Below are 21111 nucleotides of genomic sequence, written 5' to 3'. Positions count from 1 at the left end.
ACAATAACCAGATCCTGACATGTAGATATAACATCTGCAGCTTTTAGGAATTTGAAAACGCATTTTTATTTTCAGTCACTTAAAAAAAAAATTAAATTAAGACACAGCAATAGACACTGATCTACTTCATATTTCACTTTCCAGAGACTGAAACGTTATTGGTACTTCTATGGAAGCAAACTTGTGTCATCAGAATCTGAATTTTAAATGCCATTGAATTTCTGGCACTGATTTTTTTTAATGCCGAAAAATTCAATGGCATTTAAAATTCAGATCCTGATGACACAAGTTTGCTTCCATAGCCTGTCACACAATTTAGAATCACAAATTAACCTAACCCCACAAACTGCATGTCTTTGGATAGTGGGAGGAAGCCGGTGTACCCGGAGAGAACCCACGCAGACACGGGGAGAACATGGTGGATTTGAACCCAGGACCTTCTCGCTGTGTGAGGCAGCAGTGCTAACCACCACGTGGTAACCGTGTAAATGAGGCTAAAACAAATACAATAAAGTAAAATAAGTATAAATCTGAATGAAGTCTGGACTGTGTTCTGGTACCGGCTTTCTTGCAGTACCACATTTGGGCGCGTGGTGGCAGACACGACCACGTGGGACAAAGCAGTGCGCTATCTGCTGACGTCACAGCAAAAATAACCACATCCTCCACGCGCTCACGCCGCCAGAGGGGGAAAGCAAACGTAATGTCCGCGCGTGAATGACTGAGCGGTGCTGCACGCGTCGACCTCTCCACGGCTGACATTTTTCGGTCCCTCAGTTTGACATCACGGGTCGTGTCGGAGCCGCAGGGACGCCGATGTTCACAGGAATTGACGTCAGGCCTGATTTTCTGCTCCTGACAGGATCACCGGGTAAGCTAACTCTCAGAGCTAATCTTAAACGAGCTAGTACACCTGGCTCCAGGTTATCAAACCTCTCAGTTTAAAGATCTGTTCACTTTTATTGATTACCACGGCGGCTCGTCTCCGTTTATATTCCGGCTAATCATGTAAGAGCACAGCCGAAGCAGGCAGTTGGTGTTAGTGTAGACGCTGACATTATCGAGGCAGATCAGGTTATATCCAAACGTTTTACTTATTGAATTTGGGGCTTGATGTTCTCCATGATCATCGATTGATTTGCTCTTGCTGAGAAATGAAAGAGGCGGCGTGCAGACAGGTGAGACTCACACAGGAGGGTGTAGAAACCTGTCAGACTGCTGTCCTTTAAAAACACACAGATTCAATGCATGCAGTATCATTCATGGCAGTACTGTTATTATCAGAGCCCATTTTGGTCACTAGAACCAGCACTGTTACTCAGTATTACTACTACTGAGTACTCAGTATTACTACCACTGTGTATTCAGCTTGCATGCAGATAAATGGCGCAGGATGAATTCATTCATTTATCTTTTATGGCTCACACTGACAGTTGCTTAAAACTGTAAAGCCCACTTTAGTGTCTGTAATGTCACCTGTAGTTTACAGGTCACAATATAAAAGTTTTATACTTCACGTTAGTCTGCAGAAAGAAAAAAATTAGGACTATTGTGAATGAGGTTTGTTGTAAATTCAGTTTGTTTATTTTATCAATTAATTTATTTATAATTTTTATGAGTTTCAGGGTCATTTTTTTTAAATGACTGAGCTGTGGGTGTGTGTCTGTCAATGCAGATTTAAGAGGTTCAGCAAAGGTATTACACATGACATCTAACTGGTGTTAAGGCACAGAAAAGAAAACTATAAAAAAAAACTGTCTAAATAAAAAAAAAAAACAGCCTGTAACTGCTTTGCAAAACTTCTGATTATTTTGGCAAATCCTCATAAACACATAGATGGTGTGTTTTGCAGATATGAGCCCAGAGGAGTGTACTACAAATGAATTTCAACACAGCTTGGCTCGCTTTGGCTGAGCTGGCTCAGCAAAACTTAAAACCCCAGTTGGAGATGCGTTATCACGTGATGATGATGAACAGCCCTGCAAAGAATATAAAAAATACAACAGTGAAATGCAACACTGTTGCAAATAAGACAAGTGCTGCAGAAAATCATGAATCAGGTGATTTAATTATTTTATTGCTGAGCGCACTCTCGGTGCTGCTGTTTATTTCTATAAACAGAGCTCTGAAACTTTACTAACTTTGCAAAATAAAATGTCACTTATCCAACTATTAATAAATTACAATAAAATTGACAGGTGTGCACATTTTTCCTTTCCCTGCACTGTGTGTGTGTGCGCGCGCATGCGCCATGTGTGGTGAGATGTGCCCTGCTTCCCTCAGAGGCTTGTTGGCCTAGGGGTGTGAGGCTCCCGTTGGGTGTGAGAGGTCCTGGGTTGTGTTTCTCTGCATTGTGTCTGCTGCTTACTTTGTTCTTTTACTCACTAAATTAGAACACAAATGATGCACCTGAACTTATCTGAATTATATACTGCAGTGGTGGGACAGGGCTGCATTTCAGAGGGATTTTTTCCTCTTTTTACTCAAACAGTATTAATGAAAATTATGTTTGGTTTTTATGCTTTACAAGTGGCTCATTAGTCTAGGGCTATGATTCTGACTTTGGGTGTGAATGGTCCTGGGTTCAAATCCTTGATGAGCCCATCTTCTTCTCCCTAACCCTGTATTTTAGTAAATATTATTTGAGCAGTAGCTATAAACACCTTAAAAATTCAATATTCAGTTCTCCTCTTAGTAACTGCTTTATTGATATGTTTCATATGAGGTAATTTTCTAAGATTATCTCCAAGAGCTTGGTTTCATGGAGTTTATTTATGTTCTTTTTAGGGCTAAAATGATCCATTGAGTAACTCGAATAACTTGATCACAAAAAATCCTCGATGCAAATCTTTTGCTTTGTTTAATGCACGACTCTGCAGAGCTCACTGTGTAAGTGCAACTGTTTCACCCACATTAGCACCTAAAAATAGATCTGCAATAGAAATGGATTTAGGTGCATGCCTTTGAATAAAAAGTAAATAGTATTCTTAATAAGACTGATAACACAGCAGCAGCAGTAACGATGCTGTCAGTTCAAGGTGAAGTCTGTCTGCACACCAATAGCAAGTGCAAAGAGGCGGAGCCGTTACCGAGATGGTGAGCTCAGCTGGAGTGAAAGGAAGTGTTTTTCTAGCATGCAAAACAGCAGCTCTTGTTTCTTTAAGCACCTTTATAACCTTTACTGGGAAACAGCTGGAGGAGCCCTTCATCAATAGTCCATTGGCCAGACTACATTTTGCTACATTTTGCATTTTGCAAAACTTAATCATAACTTTTGAAAAGTTACATGTCTGTAGATGATATTTTGGTATGATAGCTTTTCCAAAGTGGTAGCTTAGTGACAGTTATCAGCTCATGAAGTTAACAACCCCTTAAGATAAATTCAGTTTTTTTACATTGATGTATATCTGGTTTAGGCTCATGGTACGGACATTTGTCAGAGGTCTATAATATAGTGTTTGGTATCATTTTAAAGGGGACCCTCTTGGTTCTCATTTAAGCCACAAATAGTACAAACTTTCTTACAATTTTCACCTAACGGGTCATTCACGATTATCAACATTTTGCAAAGTGTACAAAGTGTACTCTTTTTCAGACCCCCCTCCCCAAAAGTGTACAAAGAAAATGTTGATCTTTTTTTCACGACATTTAATTTCACCTGGTTCTTTGGTATTCTAATGTAATACGAAGTATTAGAAACACAGCCCGATGTTGAAAAATTCTGGAAATCTTGGTATCAAATATACTCTTTCCTATCTATTAAAACATTGTATTGTTACACGAATAAAAATCCATCGATCCATTCTCTTCCACTTATCCTTTTCAGAGTCGTGGGAGGGCTGGAGCCTATCCCAGCTGTCACAGGGTGAGAGGCGGGGTACACACTGTAATTAACAGATATACCTGTATATTAGAATTTATAGGGTGCAATAACCTGATTTGAATTTGAATGTGAATGTGTACTGCACTGCATGTATGCAAAATGTACACGCCACCACACTGTACACAGTGGCAGTGGAGCCATTTGTCATCTGAATAGCTGGTCTTGTGCCAAAAAGTGATTTCCTGTATTTGCCCAAAAATTATTGCTGGTATTGATATTGTTGTAAATGACCTGTTGACCTATAATCTGTCAAACATATCTCAAACATTCTGAATGATATCAGTTCATTTTGAGTCATAAGGAACATTCCAGTCACGTGGTAGAATCTGCAGTCAGTTTTTGACAAAACTGGCGGTCACAGTGTTGCATACTTTGTGACTTTGTCACTAGGCCTTTTCAGATATGGAGATATGCTGGTGCTGTGCCAGAACATGATCGTCTGCCAAAAAAGTGATTTCCGGTATTGGGGGAAAAAAAAGAAAAAAAAAAGATTGGTTGTATTTAAATGGCTGTATATTAATTTTTGGCCTAAAATATGTGAAACGTGTCAAACCTATCTCTCATGAATGATATTACGTCATTTTGAGCGAGAAACAACACTCCTGTCACGAGAAGCTAGGTAGAAGCTGCAGTCACTTCTTGGCAAAGTGACTTTCATATATTCCTTATTAATGAGGGTAAAAACTATCATTGACATTAGGGCTGCAACTAATGACTATTTTGATAGTCGATTAGTCATTGACTGTTGAAAGAATTAGTTGACTAATCGTATTATGAATCACATAATTATGAAATGGCACTTATTTAGCTGTCAGCTTTTACATTTAGCATAAGGTTATTTAAAATGTGGTAGTAAACACACAGAAGATGGATACTTCATTCAAAGATTTAAATCAGCTTTGCTGCTGATATAAATTTAACGGTCCATTTTTTCAACCATAAAAAAATATAATGTACTTTTTCTTCCTTGTAAAACAAAGTTGGCTCATTAGCTCGTGCATCACAGAAGTGCTTCCGTGATATGTGAGGTCCGCTTTGCAAATGTTGCAGATAAGCTTATTTTTTCCTTTGTCGAGGGTGAAATTGTACCAAAGCTTGGATTGTTAAGCACACTGTGTTGTTTCACCAGTAGCCGCCATGACTAAACATGCCGCTGAATGCTATTGCACATGTGTGACACTTGCCAGAGATAAACGGACAGGAAGACGTCTCAGTCCGTTAAAAAAAACCCCATCAGTAATAAAAAAGGACTATTAACAACAATTAAAATCGTCATCAACTATTTTTATTGTTGATTATTGTCAACAATGTCGACTAATCACTGGAGCCCTAATTGACATTAAAAATGTCTTTTTTCCCAAGAGATCTGGCCAAGAGGGCTGCAGAAATTACAACAAATATAACATTACAGTTCTACAAAGAGTAGCCAAAAAGGACTGGATTGATTATAATGCAGATACAATAATACAGAGTCATAAATGTATTTGCAAAACAAGTCCTTTCTTCATTTTATATATAAGCCCAGCACCGGAAACCTGAAAACACTCGCAGCTTGTTCCTGTATAATATTGTCATTTTGTGAATCAATGATGGACTATTTTAGAGAATTCAGTGAGGACTTTGAATTCATCCGCCAGACCGGAGGCCATATTGCTGCAGGCCACACAATGGTGCAGTCGTGTGAACAAGAGTGGATGCCTCAGGCACTGGCAGTCAGGCAGCAGTGCTCAATTTACATAGTTCTGATCGACAATTTCTAACTATTTGAAAGGCGTACATTGAGTGTTAACCCCCTCCCCCCAGGCGAACGGTTTGTACACTTTGGAAAATGTTGATAATTGTGAATGATCCCTAAACTAAATACTTTATTTTAGCCCTGTGGCATCCAGGGACATCAGGGTCACAAGTGTCAACAACTGCAATACTCACAGTACTCTAAGGATTCAGGGAATGTATAATATACCCGCAATGTCTCTTTGTGGGAGGTGATTGTGAGCCGTACTTAGAAGTAACTGGTTTATGCCAGTATTGGTTCTACCCAGAGTGATAAATTCTAACTTGGTTTACAAACCGCCGGATAAATTGAATGTTGTAGCTGCTCCCAGCATCTGCGTTTGTTTTACACAGCAAAACTCTACAGTAAAGCTGCAGAAATAAAAATAAAATATGCAGATGAACTGTTAACTTAGTCTCATACGATGTTTAAATCAGGCAGCTCGCTGAATGCTGATGGCTGCCGTCCAGCGTTATATCACAGTGAATGCTGCAACAAGCAGGGCTGAGTCTAAGGGGGGGATGGGGTGTACGAGACCATATTTATTTCAAGGTTTGAGTAACATTATTTTACAGACTTAGATTATGCTAATTATAACTAAATAAATTAAACCGCATTAATATTTAAAAAAACATTTTTTTTTCCTCAGGCCAATAAAAATATACGCGTATCAGTAAAACTGAGCCACTGACCCAGTGCTGTTAGACTGGACACTGAGTTATTATTAACATTAATTATTAACATTAATTTTTAACATGTGCACCATCAGAACGTCTGTTTTCTGCAGCAGGAAACGCTGCTTCAAACCACGGGGCAGACCTCAGCTCTGAGAACGCTGATACGCTCACTTTTCTTCATTGCAGTCACCACATCCTCCTATTTAATGAAAAACTGACATCATCCACACACACACACACACGAACACACCAAATCAACCTAATCTAGGAGATGTGACACTGTCAGAACTCTTTTATTGTCTCTGACTGATGTAAGACAGCCTTCCAAGAAGACAGTTAAAATAAGGCTGTTTTATTTTATGCCTTATTTTAGGTTGGATATATACCTGTTTTCTTCAGAAAAGATCAGATTTAACTGTAGCACGTAAACACAACAAAAGGGTTTACTTCTATTGGCAGATGCAGCTAACCTATTAAAACATTGCATGTTCTGAAATGGAAACAAATGAGCAGTTCATTTTAAAAGACCTGTGTTTTTTTTCATTTGAATATTTACTGTTGCTCAATAATAAGGCAAAAGTATTTCTTATCCGAATACTCCATTAATCGATGGAATAATCGATGCTTGATAACTAAAATAATCTGTGGCCCTGCATGTCTTTGTGCTGATTTCATTTAGATACAGGGTTTAAATGATTTGCAGTTTAATTTGATTTTCTTTATTTGCATTTCACTCAGTGTTCCAGCTTTTTTTTTTATCAGTGGGTTTTCCAGACATGGATTAAGCCTAATTGAAAAATGTTTACGGTCTAGGACTCGGCTTAATCCGTGTCATGTTTAGCTTGCTCTTGTTAAAAATCCTCCTACCTTACACTGCAGCTGTTAAATTAAGTATCTTTAATTTTCTCTCAAAATAAAAAGAAACAATAGCTGGATTGATAATAACCCATTAAATTGTGCTTAGGTGTGCAGCTTACTTCAGTGCACATGCTCTGTGGCGTTCTGTTTCTGGATTGCTGGCCTCTGGGTGAATAGAGGGGTTGAGTCAGTCCAGGTCATGTTGAAACCCTTTAATTTTATGGTTGGCGGTCATTTGGTGTTTACTCATGATGAGTGGAGCACCCTGACAGTGTGTTTGGTGAACCAGCACAGTGCCCACAGCCATCCCTCTCTCATCTAATGACAGTCTTGGTTGCTGATAACAGCGCAAGAACCAGTAATTATGGGTTGATGAAGGCATGCACAGCTTCACCTGGTCTTCCCTCCTGGTGTTTATAAAGTGGCCCGGGAGGAGAGAGGTCAGAGTGCAGAGCTGAGAGGACGAACAAGATTTGAGGAGCAGGCTGCTGGGAATTACAAAGGATCTATCTGAAAGCGCTCTCCATTGATATAAAAGGTACGATAAATTACACACTTTACAGTTAGCAGGAGTCTGGGTGGATTTTCCCAGTCCCAACAACTGATCAGTAAATTGAGAAAATAACCATTAGCGTGACAATCTTTAGTTTTTTGTTATTTGATGATGCAATCGTCCCCATTTATCCAGGCTTCAGATCAGCACTAGGAGCACGCTGGCTTGTTGCCCGCCCATGGCTGGGTTATTTAATGACTAATCTTGATTTTGAAATAATAGCTGAAGCCTTTGATGTTTAAATCCTACTGTACACATTTATGAGATGCTAAGTATTCTTTTTAATATCTTCTTGGGCAATTAATGTTTGAGATAAAGGGTCAACGTGAATGAAATCACCGCCTGTTGATCAATCAGTTCCCTGAGAAACCGTTCCTGGAAGAGCTCTCGGGCTTCAGAGTGCAGCTACATACGAAGAGCGTCTTAAGTTTTTATTTTTCCTGCAGAATGTGGCTTCTTAGAAGGAACTTTTTTCCTGTCGGCTGCAATTCAAAAACAATTTTATTGCCCTGTAAGCCTCAATATCTGATCCTAACACAGAACTCTTTGTACTTGTTTTATCAGATAACACACACACACACACACACACACACACTCTGCTGCTTTGCTTTCAGTCTGTATTATGTGTGTACCCTGTGTACCCTTTTTAAATACTGTAGTGTTATTTCTCTGTTAAATCAGCCCTCTGCCTCCAGCAGACCAGTCCAAAGTCCACCCCTTTCATGGGAACGTATTCATAGCTAGACCGATAAACTCTGGGTTGACTTACTGCTTCTTGGTACAGGCTTCTGATGCTGCCCAGCTGTAAACAAGTGTAAGGATACCTATGAGTGATTACTGCTATGTTAATGATAAATACCTATTTCAAGGGCCTCGTTTGTTCAGTGCTCTGTTTGGTTGAATTCTCCAGTGTTTTTCTTTTCTTTTGATAACTAATGCCACCTTTTTTTCCTTTCTTTTTTTAACACCTACTCCTTTCTTAAGATCTGCCTCTTCAAACTTACCCTTTTAAAACTTTCTGTTGCCAAATGACAACCTCTGCAGGTTTCCATCTGTGCTTTAATAATGGACGGTTTAGTCTGAGATTAGCTCACCAGTATGCATCATTCTAATTACTCACTAATTTATTAAAAGCATGTGTGGGATTGGAGTGGTCGTGGTTTGTTTGATTAAACTAATTCCATCAAAGCAGTTACTCATGTTCTGTTTTTGAGTGTGTTGGTAAAGCATCAGCCAGAATGACCTTTGACCCACCAAAGAGTTTATTTCTGCCCTGGAAAGAAGCGTTTTACACGTGGCTGCAGGAGCCGTGAGATGTGACAGTAGTGCACATAAAACAGCTAATAATGGTTGCTTAATCACCACGTGTGCGCTCCCAGTGCTGATACCGCCCGGTTACAGCGGCGACCTCAATACTGCTTCAGTATTTTCATGCTTGTGTTTTGATGGCTTCCTGATCCGTGACGGAAACCTGTTCTGTGTGACGTTCCTGTCTCTGCTACAGTATAACGGGAATGATTTTCATTACAGTGCTGAATTAAATTTACTGTTCTCTGGCATCTGTACTTCATGTTATTTATAGAAACATAAGCTGCGTATTTTTAATTGTTTTTGCTTGATCTTGGAAGGTAGCTTGAATTTAAGTCATGCTTTATTTTGATAATAGGAGCAAATCTGTAGGCATACATACTGATAAAATATCTTCAACTTTGAGCGCACCACCAAAATGATAATAATAAGTAAACCTATAGTTTCATTATATAATGAAAAACTGACATTATTTAAAATTTGAATAAATGTTATCCTTCTTTACCAACACAGTCTTTGTTTATTCATGTGTCTTTTAAACAGAAAACAAGCCAAATATATTTTTTAATATAGAAAAATGCATCATTTCATAATTAGTAAAATCAAATGTAAGATTTTATTTAAAATGTTGCTGTAAATTGCTGAAATGTCCTTCTGTAAGTTGTTTTATTCAGTGGTTTATCAGCAAGACTTTCCTCTGCCACTGTCAGAGTACAGCAGTCAGTGTATATGTGGAGGACTTTTATTGTGAAAGGTAGCAACAGGAGGAAGATATTTTCACACATGCTTAGGAAAGATCGGGTTGTGGGTTTGAATTGAGTAGAGACTGGCCCATCATGATGGGTCAATAAAAAGACAAAGTGGGACAAACAGGTGGCGCCCTGAGACATCCGACGGGGTGAATCCTCTGCAGAGTGCAGAGCTGGCGGCTCCGGTGTAAACCGCATGTTTTCCATCATGTCACAAGGCCTTCACCATCATGCTGCAGACTGCCAGTCTCTTCTGTCACCCTTTATCTTGACTGTGTGCGCGCGCACACACACACACACACACACACACACACACACACACACACACACACACACACACACACACACACACACACACACACACCACACCACAGATGTGGTGACGTGAGTGTGACACCAGCACACAGTTGTTTTGATTGGTCCGTAGCACTCTGCCAGTGAGGAATGTTTCTGCTCCTTCACTGCTTATCATCACTCATCTTCTTGGGGCTGTATGTTCTCCGGGAATGGAGTGCATGTATTTAGTATCTGTAGCTAAGTGATTATCACAGGCCGTGGTTGAACAGAGCCATAATAGTGCTCATGCTAATACTGACATTTGATAGCCGATAATTTATGTATTTCCACTATGATGACTGGTCTGTCAACATCCGTGTTGTGTCTGGGTGTGTCTCCTCCCGTGTTTGTCAGCTGGAACTTGGCTGCAGAGTTTCTTGTCTGCCCACTTCTTGGTTTTAGAGGAATTAACACATGTTGGGAAACTTTTGTTGCAGGGTTATCAACCCAAGTATTCAATATTTGGGGTAAAACTTTAAAAATATAAAACAATTTCACATTAATTTTTGCTTTGGCACTCTTGACTTTTTTCTTGTTATAAGTCGCTGTGTGCTTTCACCACAGCCTGAAAGCTTTTTACAGTAAATAAATCAGAATATATTATAATACTTTGGTTGCATTATTTTTATGATTTTTTTTCCACTTTGGCTTCTTGTGGTTCATATTTGCAGCGTTAGATGCACAATAAAAGCTGCAAATGAAAAGCTTCTGGGGCTTAAAGTCTTACCAGTCATGAGAAATTGTGTAAAAAAAAATCTCTTCATTATTACTTTTTTGATTTTAGATCAAGACAGTAACCCCGGTGAATGAAAAGTAAAAGTTACAGCAGCAGCTTTTGCTACTGTAACCACTTCAGAAAGCTTTGCGTGTATAAAGCCAATAAAAGTCTTTTATCAGATGAGCTGTTTAAAAAGTTTAAAGGTGAAGAAATAAAGACTTTTACACCTGCTTGTAGTCATAGTATGTTTTTGTAATGTTTAATAAAAAGATTAAATGATATAATAGTTTGCCGACCATAAACTTGCAGTCATTGTTCCCGGTATTAATATTTATGGAACCCCAAGCCATATGTCAGATGGTAGTGCAGTAGTTTTACGCACTTTCTGGACAAATGTTTGTCCAGAAAGTGAATGTGTTTCACCTTTGTGCTGTCACTCCCAGCTATTGGCTGACACACCTTATCTCACTCTCATAAAAAAACATTGCTTTATGTCTGACAGCTTTCTTGCGTTTTAAGAGGGAGAGCTAACAATAGGTAAACCATGAGATGACGTTTCAGAGACAGCTGGGTGTTACTCCGTCTGCTTTGAGATTAGAGTTACTTAAGATCTTCTTATTCAACCAAACAAGTCCTATTGAAATGAGGATGTTTGGGCAAGGCAGTGGCATAAATTTAAAATCAGAAATGTTGGGTTTAATTGCATAAAAGTGGTCCAAACTAACCGAGAAGTGCACAGACTTCGGTTAAGCCGGTAATGCAGACTCTGCCTTCACTGTATGTGGACCAGTCGTTGTCGTGCGACCTCCCAAAGGCCCGTTTAGAGCCACGAAGCTGGACCGCTTCCACTAGCTTATTCAGCTTTATATTCCTAGCTGTGTTAAGTAAGAAGTAGATTTGAAATTTGTATATTCATGGGCTTATTTTGGCATCAGTTTGATAAAGCTAGCTTTGTTTGTCTCAAATAAAGTCCGATTAAATCCCAGTGTGATCTACAAGGGAAGATTTTAATCCATTTTCCCCACAATCTCCCACTCCCCCCTCCAGGAAAACCTCAGCTCTAAAAGGAGCAAGTGTTTATTGCTTTTACTTGATTATCTGTTAGAAATGTGTTATCTTCAGCTCGACTAATTTATTTTGGTGCTATTGTCTATCCTCAGCTTCACCCTGTGTCTGAACAATAGCAGCCAGCAATAAGGAGGCAAAGGTTGGGAGCTCCTGCAACTTTTGGGAGGATTGTTAACAGAGACTTGCTGGGAAGAAAGTTAAAAAAAAAAAGCACCTAAAGAGACCTGTGAAGTTTTATGCTATTTCTCTCTTCCTTGTTTTCCTCCTCTCTCGCACCAACTTCAGAATAAGGCCTCATTAGGCCAAGTGGAGGAGGAACACTTGGGAGAAAGGGTGCAATTCACTGGAGAGAAGAGGAGAGTGTTGTCTTTGCCTCCTCAGATCAGACATCCGTAGAGAGAGAGGAGTAAAGGGAAAAGATGACGCCTGAACTCAAAATGGTTAAGTCAACTTTACCCAGATGAAATAAAACTTCTACTTTTCTGAGTACGCCTGCTTTTTTCAGAACATCGGTGATGTCTGGAAGTAAGAAATTTTAAAGCGACTCACCCTGATCACCCTGTGGGCATCTTTAAAGGTGTGTTTGTGGCTTCTTTTTTTTTTTTACATCGAGATGTTGATGATTCATCTTAAACAGTTATTTAGTAGCAAAGTAAACTAGGACTAAAATAGACATATTTAGTAAAAGGCACAATTTCCAGTGTCAGTATGGTGAAGAAAGCTCAGCGTACTGGAGGTCACTGAAGAAGAACTCAGTTGATGATGAATTATTGCTGTGATTATTTACTCTTACAAAATGTGGAAAATAATGGAAACTAAGCAAATACTCCACTATGACTGAGTGTGTTAAACATATGACCGGTAATTAAGTTATAAAGTAATTGTAGGAATTGGATTTGATTTTTAAATGAATATATTTTAAATTAATCTATTATCTTTATGGCAAATAATTAAATTTATGGATGTCATAAACCTTGTCACAAATGGCATATTCTCCCTACTTTTGAGGCATGTTAAATCAGCATTTAGCATTTATTATCCAGCAACAGGAAAGGGTTGGCTGCACAGGGCGGCGGAGGTACCATTGGTGCCTCGCAGCAAAGGTTCTGTGTGGAGTGCATGTTCTCCGAATGCCTGTTCGGGTTCTCTCCTGGTACTCCGGCTTCCTCCCCAAAGACATGCATGTTGGGCTCATTGGTGATTTAAATTGATCCTTTTCAGCTGTTTAAGGCTTGAGGGTTAAATAGTTTAATAGGAGCTGTTTCAGAAAATAAATATTCTGGGTTGGGCTCAGTTCCAGGAAGAAGATGAATCGATGGATATAAGCGGTCACCTGCCATTTCAGTTTTTTTTTTTTTTTTATTCCGCACAGCCTCTTTTCCTTTTGTCTACCTCTTCCTATTTGTTTCTTCCTCACCACTAACTCCTAACCTTCATTTTATCTGTGCGTCTCCTCACCCACAGTCTACTGCATTCCCGAGGACCCCGCTGGTCTCTTCAGGCTCACTTTCCCCCTACCCCAACTCCATCTGAGCTCCCATTACGCAGCAGGTCGCGAGCCTCGGGGCAGACTGACTGAAACGACCTCTTTGCTCACCAGCTATCATTACGCACCTCTGTAGGAAAAGGTGAGCACTTCTTTACAAAAATGAATGGCTTTGTTTATTCAGCCCAGCTTTGCTTGTGGACCTGCAGGGTGCACTGAAATGAATGGGGGCTTTGTTATAGCAGTGTACTCTATGTGAGCGTGTCAGAGTTTTAAAAAAGTGGATTTTATATAGTTGAAACACAGTATTGCATATTTTCCCACCCACACTGACTGAGTGAAGTGTTTTTGGTTTTTTTATTCTGGTGATAAAGGATCTCTAAATCCTATTTGCAGAGTTGACTGAGAACAGGCGACACACTGATTTGTGATTGTCAGTGATAATCTGTGTGCTGTAATTTCCTGTAATTGTCTATAATTGGTGACTGTGTTTATCCCACTGGTTTCCTGTTCCCAGCGTGTGCGTTGTGCTACAATGGCTCTTTGTGTCACCTTGTGGGTTTGGTGTTTAATTAGAAGTTAGCATCTTTGCAACTAAGCAGCAGTTATTGTATGTATTAGAGAGTGCTTGGCAGGCAGTGCTTCATCAAGTTCTCAACCCTGTTTTTGGGTCCAAGTGTCTTTCTTGAGCTAAACAAGAACATAAACCGTAGCTCTGTAGCTAACCACCAGGTAGCTCATCACTATATATCAACTAGTCCAACTTCACTAACCCTCCAAATGTCACTAGTATTTAGTTTTCCATCTTATTTTCCATCCAAAGTTCTCACAGTGCTGTACGTTTGAGTGTTTTAGAAATACTGTACCGTCTTTAGATGGAAACTAGCTAGCTAGCTCCCTGCAAACCTCTAACCTGTCTAGTTGTCATAAATCATCCTTTTCATGGATGCCTGGATGTTAAACTTTATGGTAACACCTGGGAGAACAGCCACACTGATTATGTTACAGGTCTGTTTGCTTTGGGAACTACAGAAACATTTGGACCCAGAAATGGCTACTGGGAAAAAAAAAAGCTTTTAAACCTTATTTTAGGGCCAAGTAGCCAAAGGTTTTTGTCTTAATGACTGGGGGATCTCTGCATACAGATTATACGTCCTGATGACTATTAAAATTAAAGCTGAGTTAGATTGTACCTTTAAAATAATAACAAAGAAGTGCTGGGAAGTATTTCATGACGACTGCCAAGTATGTGTGTGGACATCCTGGACAACGAGATACTACAGTCCAACCAATCTGCTGCTGTTTGGCTTAGCTGACTCCATTGTTTACTGTACTCTGTCTGCAGAATCGCAGTTAAACAGATGGTTGTGCAGAGTCAAGTGGTGTGCTGTAATATGCTGTATATGTCCAGAGACAAGTGAAACATAAATCCATGTATCAATATTAGGACATTTCTTTCTATCAGAAAATTGGCAGTAGATCCCCAGAGCCTCTGCTGGCTGTTTTCTGCTAGATAATATCAAAATATCAACCCAGCCTTATCATATTAGGAAGTCCCATACACAAGCTCTGCTGTTTAAATTGTATTAACCATGTTATGCTGAATTTCCAGAAACTAGCAAATGATGTTTATACTCAAACAGCTATGCATCCAGCAGATGCTGATAGTCTGGTATTTCAGGTCTTCAACAGCAGTGCAAATAGTTTCCTATGAAACAAGGCAATGCCAAGTTCTCCTAAGTAGTGTCATAGGTTTCCTCAAACTAGCGGTCATATTTATGGCTTCTGTCCTCCCCACAGATCAGCGTCCTCAATTCACTGAAGAAGACATGCTTATCTGCTCCCCTCATGGCCGTGCCTCTACAGCCACCAGCCTCTGTGACCTTGAGTTGGTGTTCCTGCTGGCTCTAGGTGTGCTGCTGTGCCCCATGGGCCAAGTGATGGGTCAGGAGAAGAGTCAGACGCAGTCACCTGCCCATGTGCTACAGGACTTGCTGTCCCGCTATGGGGACAACAGCACCATCACGGTGCCTCAGCTGCGTTCTCTCCTAGCAGCACTCAGCCAGAGTCAAAGTGAACGTGACAACGACAGCAGCAGCTCACCTGAAACACCACCAACCACACCTCCACAGTTCAACAGCTCCAAGGTACAAAACACTTCCATTCACTGCACTTTGATTCAATGCTTTTTTCTGTGTGCATATATATTCTGGACAAAAATGTAACAAATTGAATCTAACAACTAACATTGATCACAAGTTGATGAAACCTAATCTGCCACCTAGCAGGTGAGGACATCCCCTTAATTTGTATATGGTGCCGCAGACATTAGGCAGGACCAGAAATATGAAAGCAAAAAGACACAAAAACACATTTGCTGGATATATTCACACTGATTGAGTATGCTAGCAGTGTTGGCAGAGCCTCAGAGCCTTTGCAGAACCCTGAAGTAGAAGAATAAATCCAGCTTTAGTCCTGTCTGGAAGAAACGGGTGGTACCAGTGCCAGATAGCTGAGCTGTTTAGCATTTTTCCCATACTTAGTAGTGTGATCACTGACTCACTCACTTGTTGAGCTGCTTTTGAATAGATTTGCTGTGGGTAATGTTGGCAAACCTTTCCAAGATATAAGTCGGGTGTTGGTTTTATAGACACACCTGCGTGACAACAGAAAAACAAACACGTAACATCTTTGCGTGGGTTTACGAACCGAAGACAACAGAAGCACAACCACAGCCTCTATCCAACCACTGTCACCACTTCCCACCTCTAGTGCTGCAGAGACTGGTATTCTCTGCCAAGCGCTCCCTTACCTTTCTCATGCATCGGGCACAGATACTGAACATGTTGCATTCCTGACATACCTGCCGGATTACAAAGAATAATCATGGTGTTTCACAGTTGGACTTTGCCGTATATGTTGTACAGTGCTGCGTATGTTGGCCAATTAATGGCTGGGAGGCATCTGTTCCTTCTACAGTGAAAAGAATATAAATTTACTGAACTGGTGTTTAAGATGAGATGATAAATGACAACAGTGGAAATGAGCACAACAGGTCCCTTCGATCATAATTCTCATTTGGTCGGATGCTGAATTGGTGACACAATATTTAATAGCTGCCTACTAATTTCATCTACTCTATACTACACGTGAGTCTGGACAGACTCATTTGTGTAGTGTTTGCAGCCCATGTGACACTAACGTGTCTCTGAATTCTGGCCCTATCCTGGATTATTCATTCACAGTAACGTGATGACTTGTGTGGGTCAGTTATGGGTATGTTTCCTGTTCCAGTGCTTGCCTGCAGACACACTGGCTATTTACAGCATCAGCGAGCAGTCGCGGCTGGATGGCCCGGGTTTGCAGGAGCTCTGCCCCACCATGCTGCAGCAACTGGATGCTGGTAGCTGCAGGCCACAAAAAAGGGAGGAGCAGAGCAACAACACCTCCCCCAGACCCTCAGACGCTGAAGGTGAGCACCAACTAATTATGAATAGTCAAATTATTTTTTAGCCATGTGTCTTTGTGGATTTTAAATTTGCTCCTGTGATTGATTTTATTGTATCTTTTTAGGTGTTTAATTATTATTTCAAAGTGATGTCTTTGGATTCTTCCAAATAGCACCTCAGGCAAACCCAGTATGAGTCCAGAAATTGCTCCTTCTCCAAATATTTTCTTTTTAACTTCCTCTGCAAATGCTGTATTTCTTTCAAGGTTTTCTGTGCCTCTTTTTTTTTTTAGGTCTATTGTCAGTTCAAGCATTGCCACACCTTGCAAACACATTTTTTCATCAAATCTGAGCACTGAGTGTGTGTTTTGTTGCCTGGAGATAGTGATTTTGTGATGTCCCCAAAGGAGATGAAAGCCAAAATAAGCATGCACAGTTAGCCAAGAGCTCAGATTGCCTCTCTCAGTTTTGTGCAAAAATCAGTGCATCTTTCACACAGTCATGCTTCACTCAGCCTTTCCAGTATACAGCATAGATCTCATCCAGGTAAAGACAGTCCAGACTGGAAAGCTCATCTTCCCTTGATTGTTGAACTGCTGAAACTCCGTACAGACTGAACACACCCAGCAGGATGTCTTAAACCCCGGGAGCCACTTTGAGATGCACATTCATCTAAAATTGTAGGAAATGTGGAATTCAGGGCTGTTTTTTTTTTTTTTTTGTTTTGTTTTGTTTTGTTTTTTTTAAAGAGTCTTTGAGTCTTCCTGAAGTGAAAACTAAATTGGCTCTGGAGTATGTGGTTGGTATAAAAAGCAAACTAATGACAGACTTGGAGGTTTTGGTTAAGTCATGTGATGTTTTGTCCTCAAGGCCTCGACATCGCTGATTCAGAAAGGTCCAAAACATTTCTGGAGCTTTCAGCTAAAAGAAAAACAACAGCTTGTTTTATGCATGTAATGATTTTCTGCTTGAGTCTTCTTTGGAAACTAATGACTTTGTGCCGTGGCCTGTGTCCTTATTTATTTTGCCTGTGACAGGCGAGCAGGGGAATGGCCCCAGAGCTCCGGATCTACTTCTCACTCTCCACTGACATTTGTTTTCCCGTATCAGGCTCTCGTGTCTTCAGCTCAGTTCACCTTTCCCCTTAAGGCAGCTTATTTTGGCTTGAGCGATGTTTTTCCTAGCTGAAGGTTTACCAGCAGCAGAGAGGACATTTAATAACCTTGTCTTTTCTCACTATGTAAATAATGTAGCTTTACCCAATGACTCACATTAACACAGATGTACTAGTATCAACAGAGATGAAATAATTGTCTTCTTTTAACCGGATACTAATCCCATTTCCAGCAGCCGTGTTTTAATGGTCTTTGTCTGCAGAGCTTTCTCATTGTGAACATTTTTCAGTAGATGGGGGCTTTTTCAGAGGCCTAAAGAAAAGCACTCTGGATAGCAGTAATGGAAACAAATTGCAAACATGGAATTTGTTTTCATTGCTATGCAAGTGACACACATTTATACACTCACCGGCTACTTTGTCAGGTACACCAGTTTGACTGCTCATTAACGCAAATAGGTAATCAGCCAATCTCATTGCAGCAGCCAAAGCATTTAGGCATATAGATGTGGTCAAGGCAGACTGCTGAAGTTCAAACTCAGCATCAGAACAGGGAAGAAAGGTGATTTAGAAAATGGCAGTTTGTTGGTGCCAGACAAGCTGGTCTGAGTATTTCAGAAACTGCTGAATTGGATATTTTGGGATATTTTCTTTGCGTGCTTCGGGCTCATTCATACCAGCTAAGCATCATTTAAACACTACAGCTTAGCTGAGTATCAGTGCTGATCATGTCCATCCTTTTATGACCACACTGTGTCCATCTTCTGATGGCTGCTTTTCCAGCAGGACACTGTCAATAATGTCACAAAGCTCACATCCTAGCATACTGGCTTCTTGAGTTTGCTGTACTCGGATGGCCTCCATAGTTACCTGATCTCACTCTAATGGATCACCTGTGGTGGAAGAGGAAATTCACATCAGGGATGTGCAGTCGACAATCTGCTACAACAGTGTGATGCTGTTGTTGGGTCAAAAAATTGATGGGAATAATCTTCCCTTTTCAGGCCGACGAGCTCTCCTTCCAGGATTTTAGTTCCAATTAGAGTCAAAAGCAGAGCAGAATTGTTGCCAGTTGTTTTATTGAGCAAAGCACAAAAGATAAAGAGGAAAAAGCGAATCCTTTCCTAACCCAGGTAGTGCTTGATTTATGACCTGTAGCTGCTGAGGCTGCACAGTAATCTGCCAGGCAAACAACCCCAGAGTGAGACACAATAAAACATAATACATGGTACTTTGGATAGGTTTTATCATTTGATTGCATTTATCTAGAGTAAGTATAAATCAATCAACACTTTTAAGTGAAAGAAAGCAAAACAGTATAAATGAAGACAATCATAAATCACACCATTTAAATAAACAGTTTTCAGTCAATATAATCAAAATAGGTCAAACTCGAGACCCTTAAAATCAAAGTGTACATTATTCACCAATTATGGTTGGTCCAAAAATGATTTAAATGTAATCTCAGATGAACAACAACACACCATATTACACTCTGTCATTATTAGATGAGTCCACTGTCAGAAGATCATTGGTAACCTTCACTAATGCTGTTTCTGTACTGTGATGAATTCTGAAACCTGACTGAAACTCTTCAAATAAACCGTTCCTCTGCAGATGACCAGTTAGCTGTTTTACAACTACTCTTTCAAGGATCTTTGAGAGAAAAGTAAAGTTGGAGATTGGCCTATAATTAGCTGAGACAGCTGGGTCAAATGATGACATAATGGTTTAATTATTGCCACCTTAAAAGACTGGTACATAGCCAACTAATAAAGACAGATTGGACCTTTACTTTCTGAACATTTAGATTACTTGTTCTGAAACTTATCTATCTAGACATTTTATGGCTGACACGAAGTCCATCCTGTTGGCATGAACTTCACAGTGGCTACTAAGAACAGAGACATTTCCAACAAGCAGGGTCCACGCGATCTTTCTCATGGGTCGGTAACATTGTCCAAAAATTAAATGAACTTTAATACAAATAAATGAATGAATGGATGCTTGGCTTGAATGATTGATTATGAGGGGACAACCCTTAACATGTCTGATAATCCACTGCTTAAACCTCAGTTACAGATGGATTACTGCACATTATTCACTGCACTTTGTTTTAATGTTGTACCTTCCTGTCACTCCAACTCCAGTTTGGGGTTTTTCTTTCTTGAGTGTGACAATCATCAATGCCTTCTCCCTGACCGGAGTCTTCATCGTGCCTCTGATGAAGACGCGCTATATGAAATACGCACTCATCTTTTTCATCGCTCTTGCCATTGGCACGCTGTACTCCACTGCCATCCTGCAGCTGCTTCCAGAGGTTTGACATCTGGACTTACATTTATATCTCTTCACATCCCACAGCGCCTTGCTCAAACACTGAACACTGAAGATTAAGCTTGCTTTACGTAGTTCACGGCAGTGCCACCAAGAATCAGTTAGTACCTCCCGCCTGACACCCTCATAATGAGCTGTTGTTTTTTGTACTCTAACCTAATTATGTTTAGTGAAGCCATTTTACCTTCAAAGTTTTTCGCTTTTTAATTTTAGTTTTTCAGGGCTGAAATAAACATTTAAGCGTTGATAAAATCTCCAACTGGATCAGGTGTCCAAATCAGGAGGATTAATTTATACTGCAGGCAGAAAAACTTAATATATATATTCAGAAATGTTGCCACAGAAGGAATCAGAGCTAGAAGATGAGCCCGGGTTCAAAATATAAGTAAAAAGGAGACCTTTTATACGCTGTGGCTCGTTTAGACCAGCGTCCCATGGTGACATGAGCTTTGAAAGGCGGCACTTTTTGAAGTTTTTGCTTCAAAAATGCTGAAAACATGCACATTAAAAAGCACCAAATTTTACCTAGCCCCTGTATTTTGAGGGTCTGTAATGCAGCAAAGTCTTACAGTATGAAGGTAACATTTTTCATGGCTTCTTTAACTCGCCATTATTTATTGTAAAGTTATTGTACCAAAAAAACCAGCTGATTCTGAGGGGATAAAGTTCAGATTTGGTGGATTTTAGACAGAATGACCCAAACTGCCACTGTTTATTCAGCGTTCATAACTCTTTCCTCTTCCTGACTTTGTTTCCAGTCTGTGGCTTTCTCGGGCACTGTGGATTTTCCTCTGATCTGACG

At 40.1% G+C, this 21111-nt stretch overlaps 1 protein-coding gene across 2 annotated transcripts in view; it reads left to right on the top strand.

Moving 5' to 3' along the window:
• The first annotated feature begins 682 nt into the window (after positions 1–682).
• Positions 683–21111, top strand: part of slc39a14 (solute carrier family 39 member 14) — a 33165-nt gene continuing 12736 nt past the window's right edge. The window contains exons 1-4 of one of the 2 annotated variants that reach the window (XM_030723536.1): positions 738–871; positions 13389–13552; positions 15211–15557; positions 16705–16882. In XM_030723536.1, coding sequence (XP_030579396.1) covers positions 15240–15557; positions 16705–16882 — 496 coding nt within the window. In that variant the 5' untranslated portion in view covers positions 738–871; positions 13389–13552; positions 15211–15239. Of the gene's footprint in view, positions 872–13388; positions 13553–15210; positions 15558–16704; positions 16883–21111 lie in introns of both variants that reach the window. The other variant, XM_030723534.1, reaches the window with a different exon arrangement.

The sequence above is a fragment of the Archocentrus centrarchus genome, unplaced genomic scaffold (assembly GCF_007364275.1).
Source record: "Archocentrus centrarchus isolate MPI-CPG fArcCen1 unplaced genomic scaffold, fArcCen1 scaffold_26_ctg1, whole genome shotgun sequence".
Taxonomy (NCBI): Eukaryota; Metazoa; Chordata; class Actinopteri; order Cichliformes; family Cichlidae; genus Archocentrus; species Archocentrus centrarchus.
This window is presented reverse-complemented; position numbering and strand designations above follow the sequence as displayed.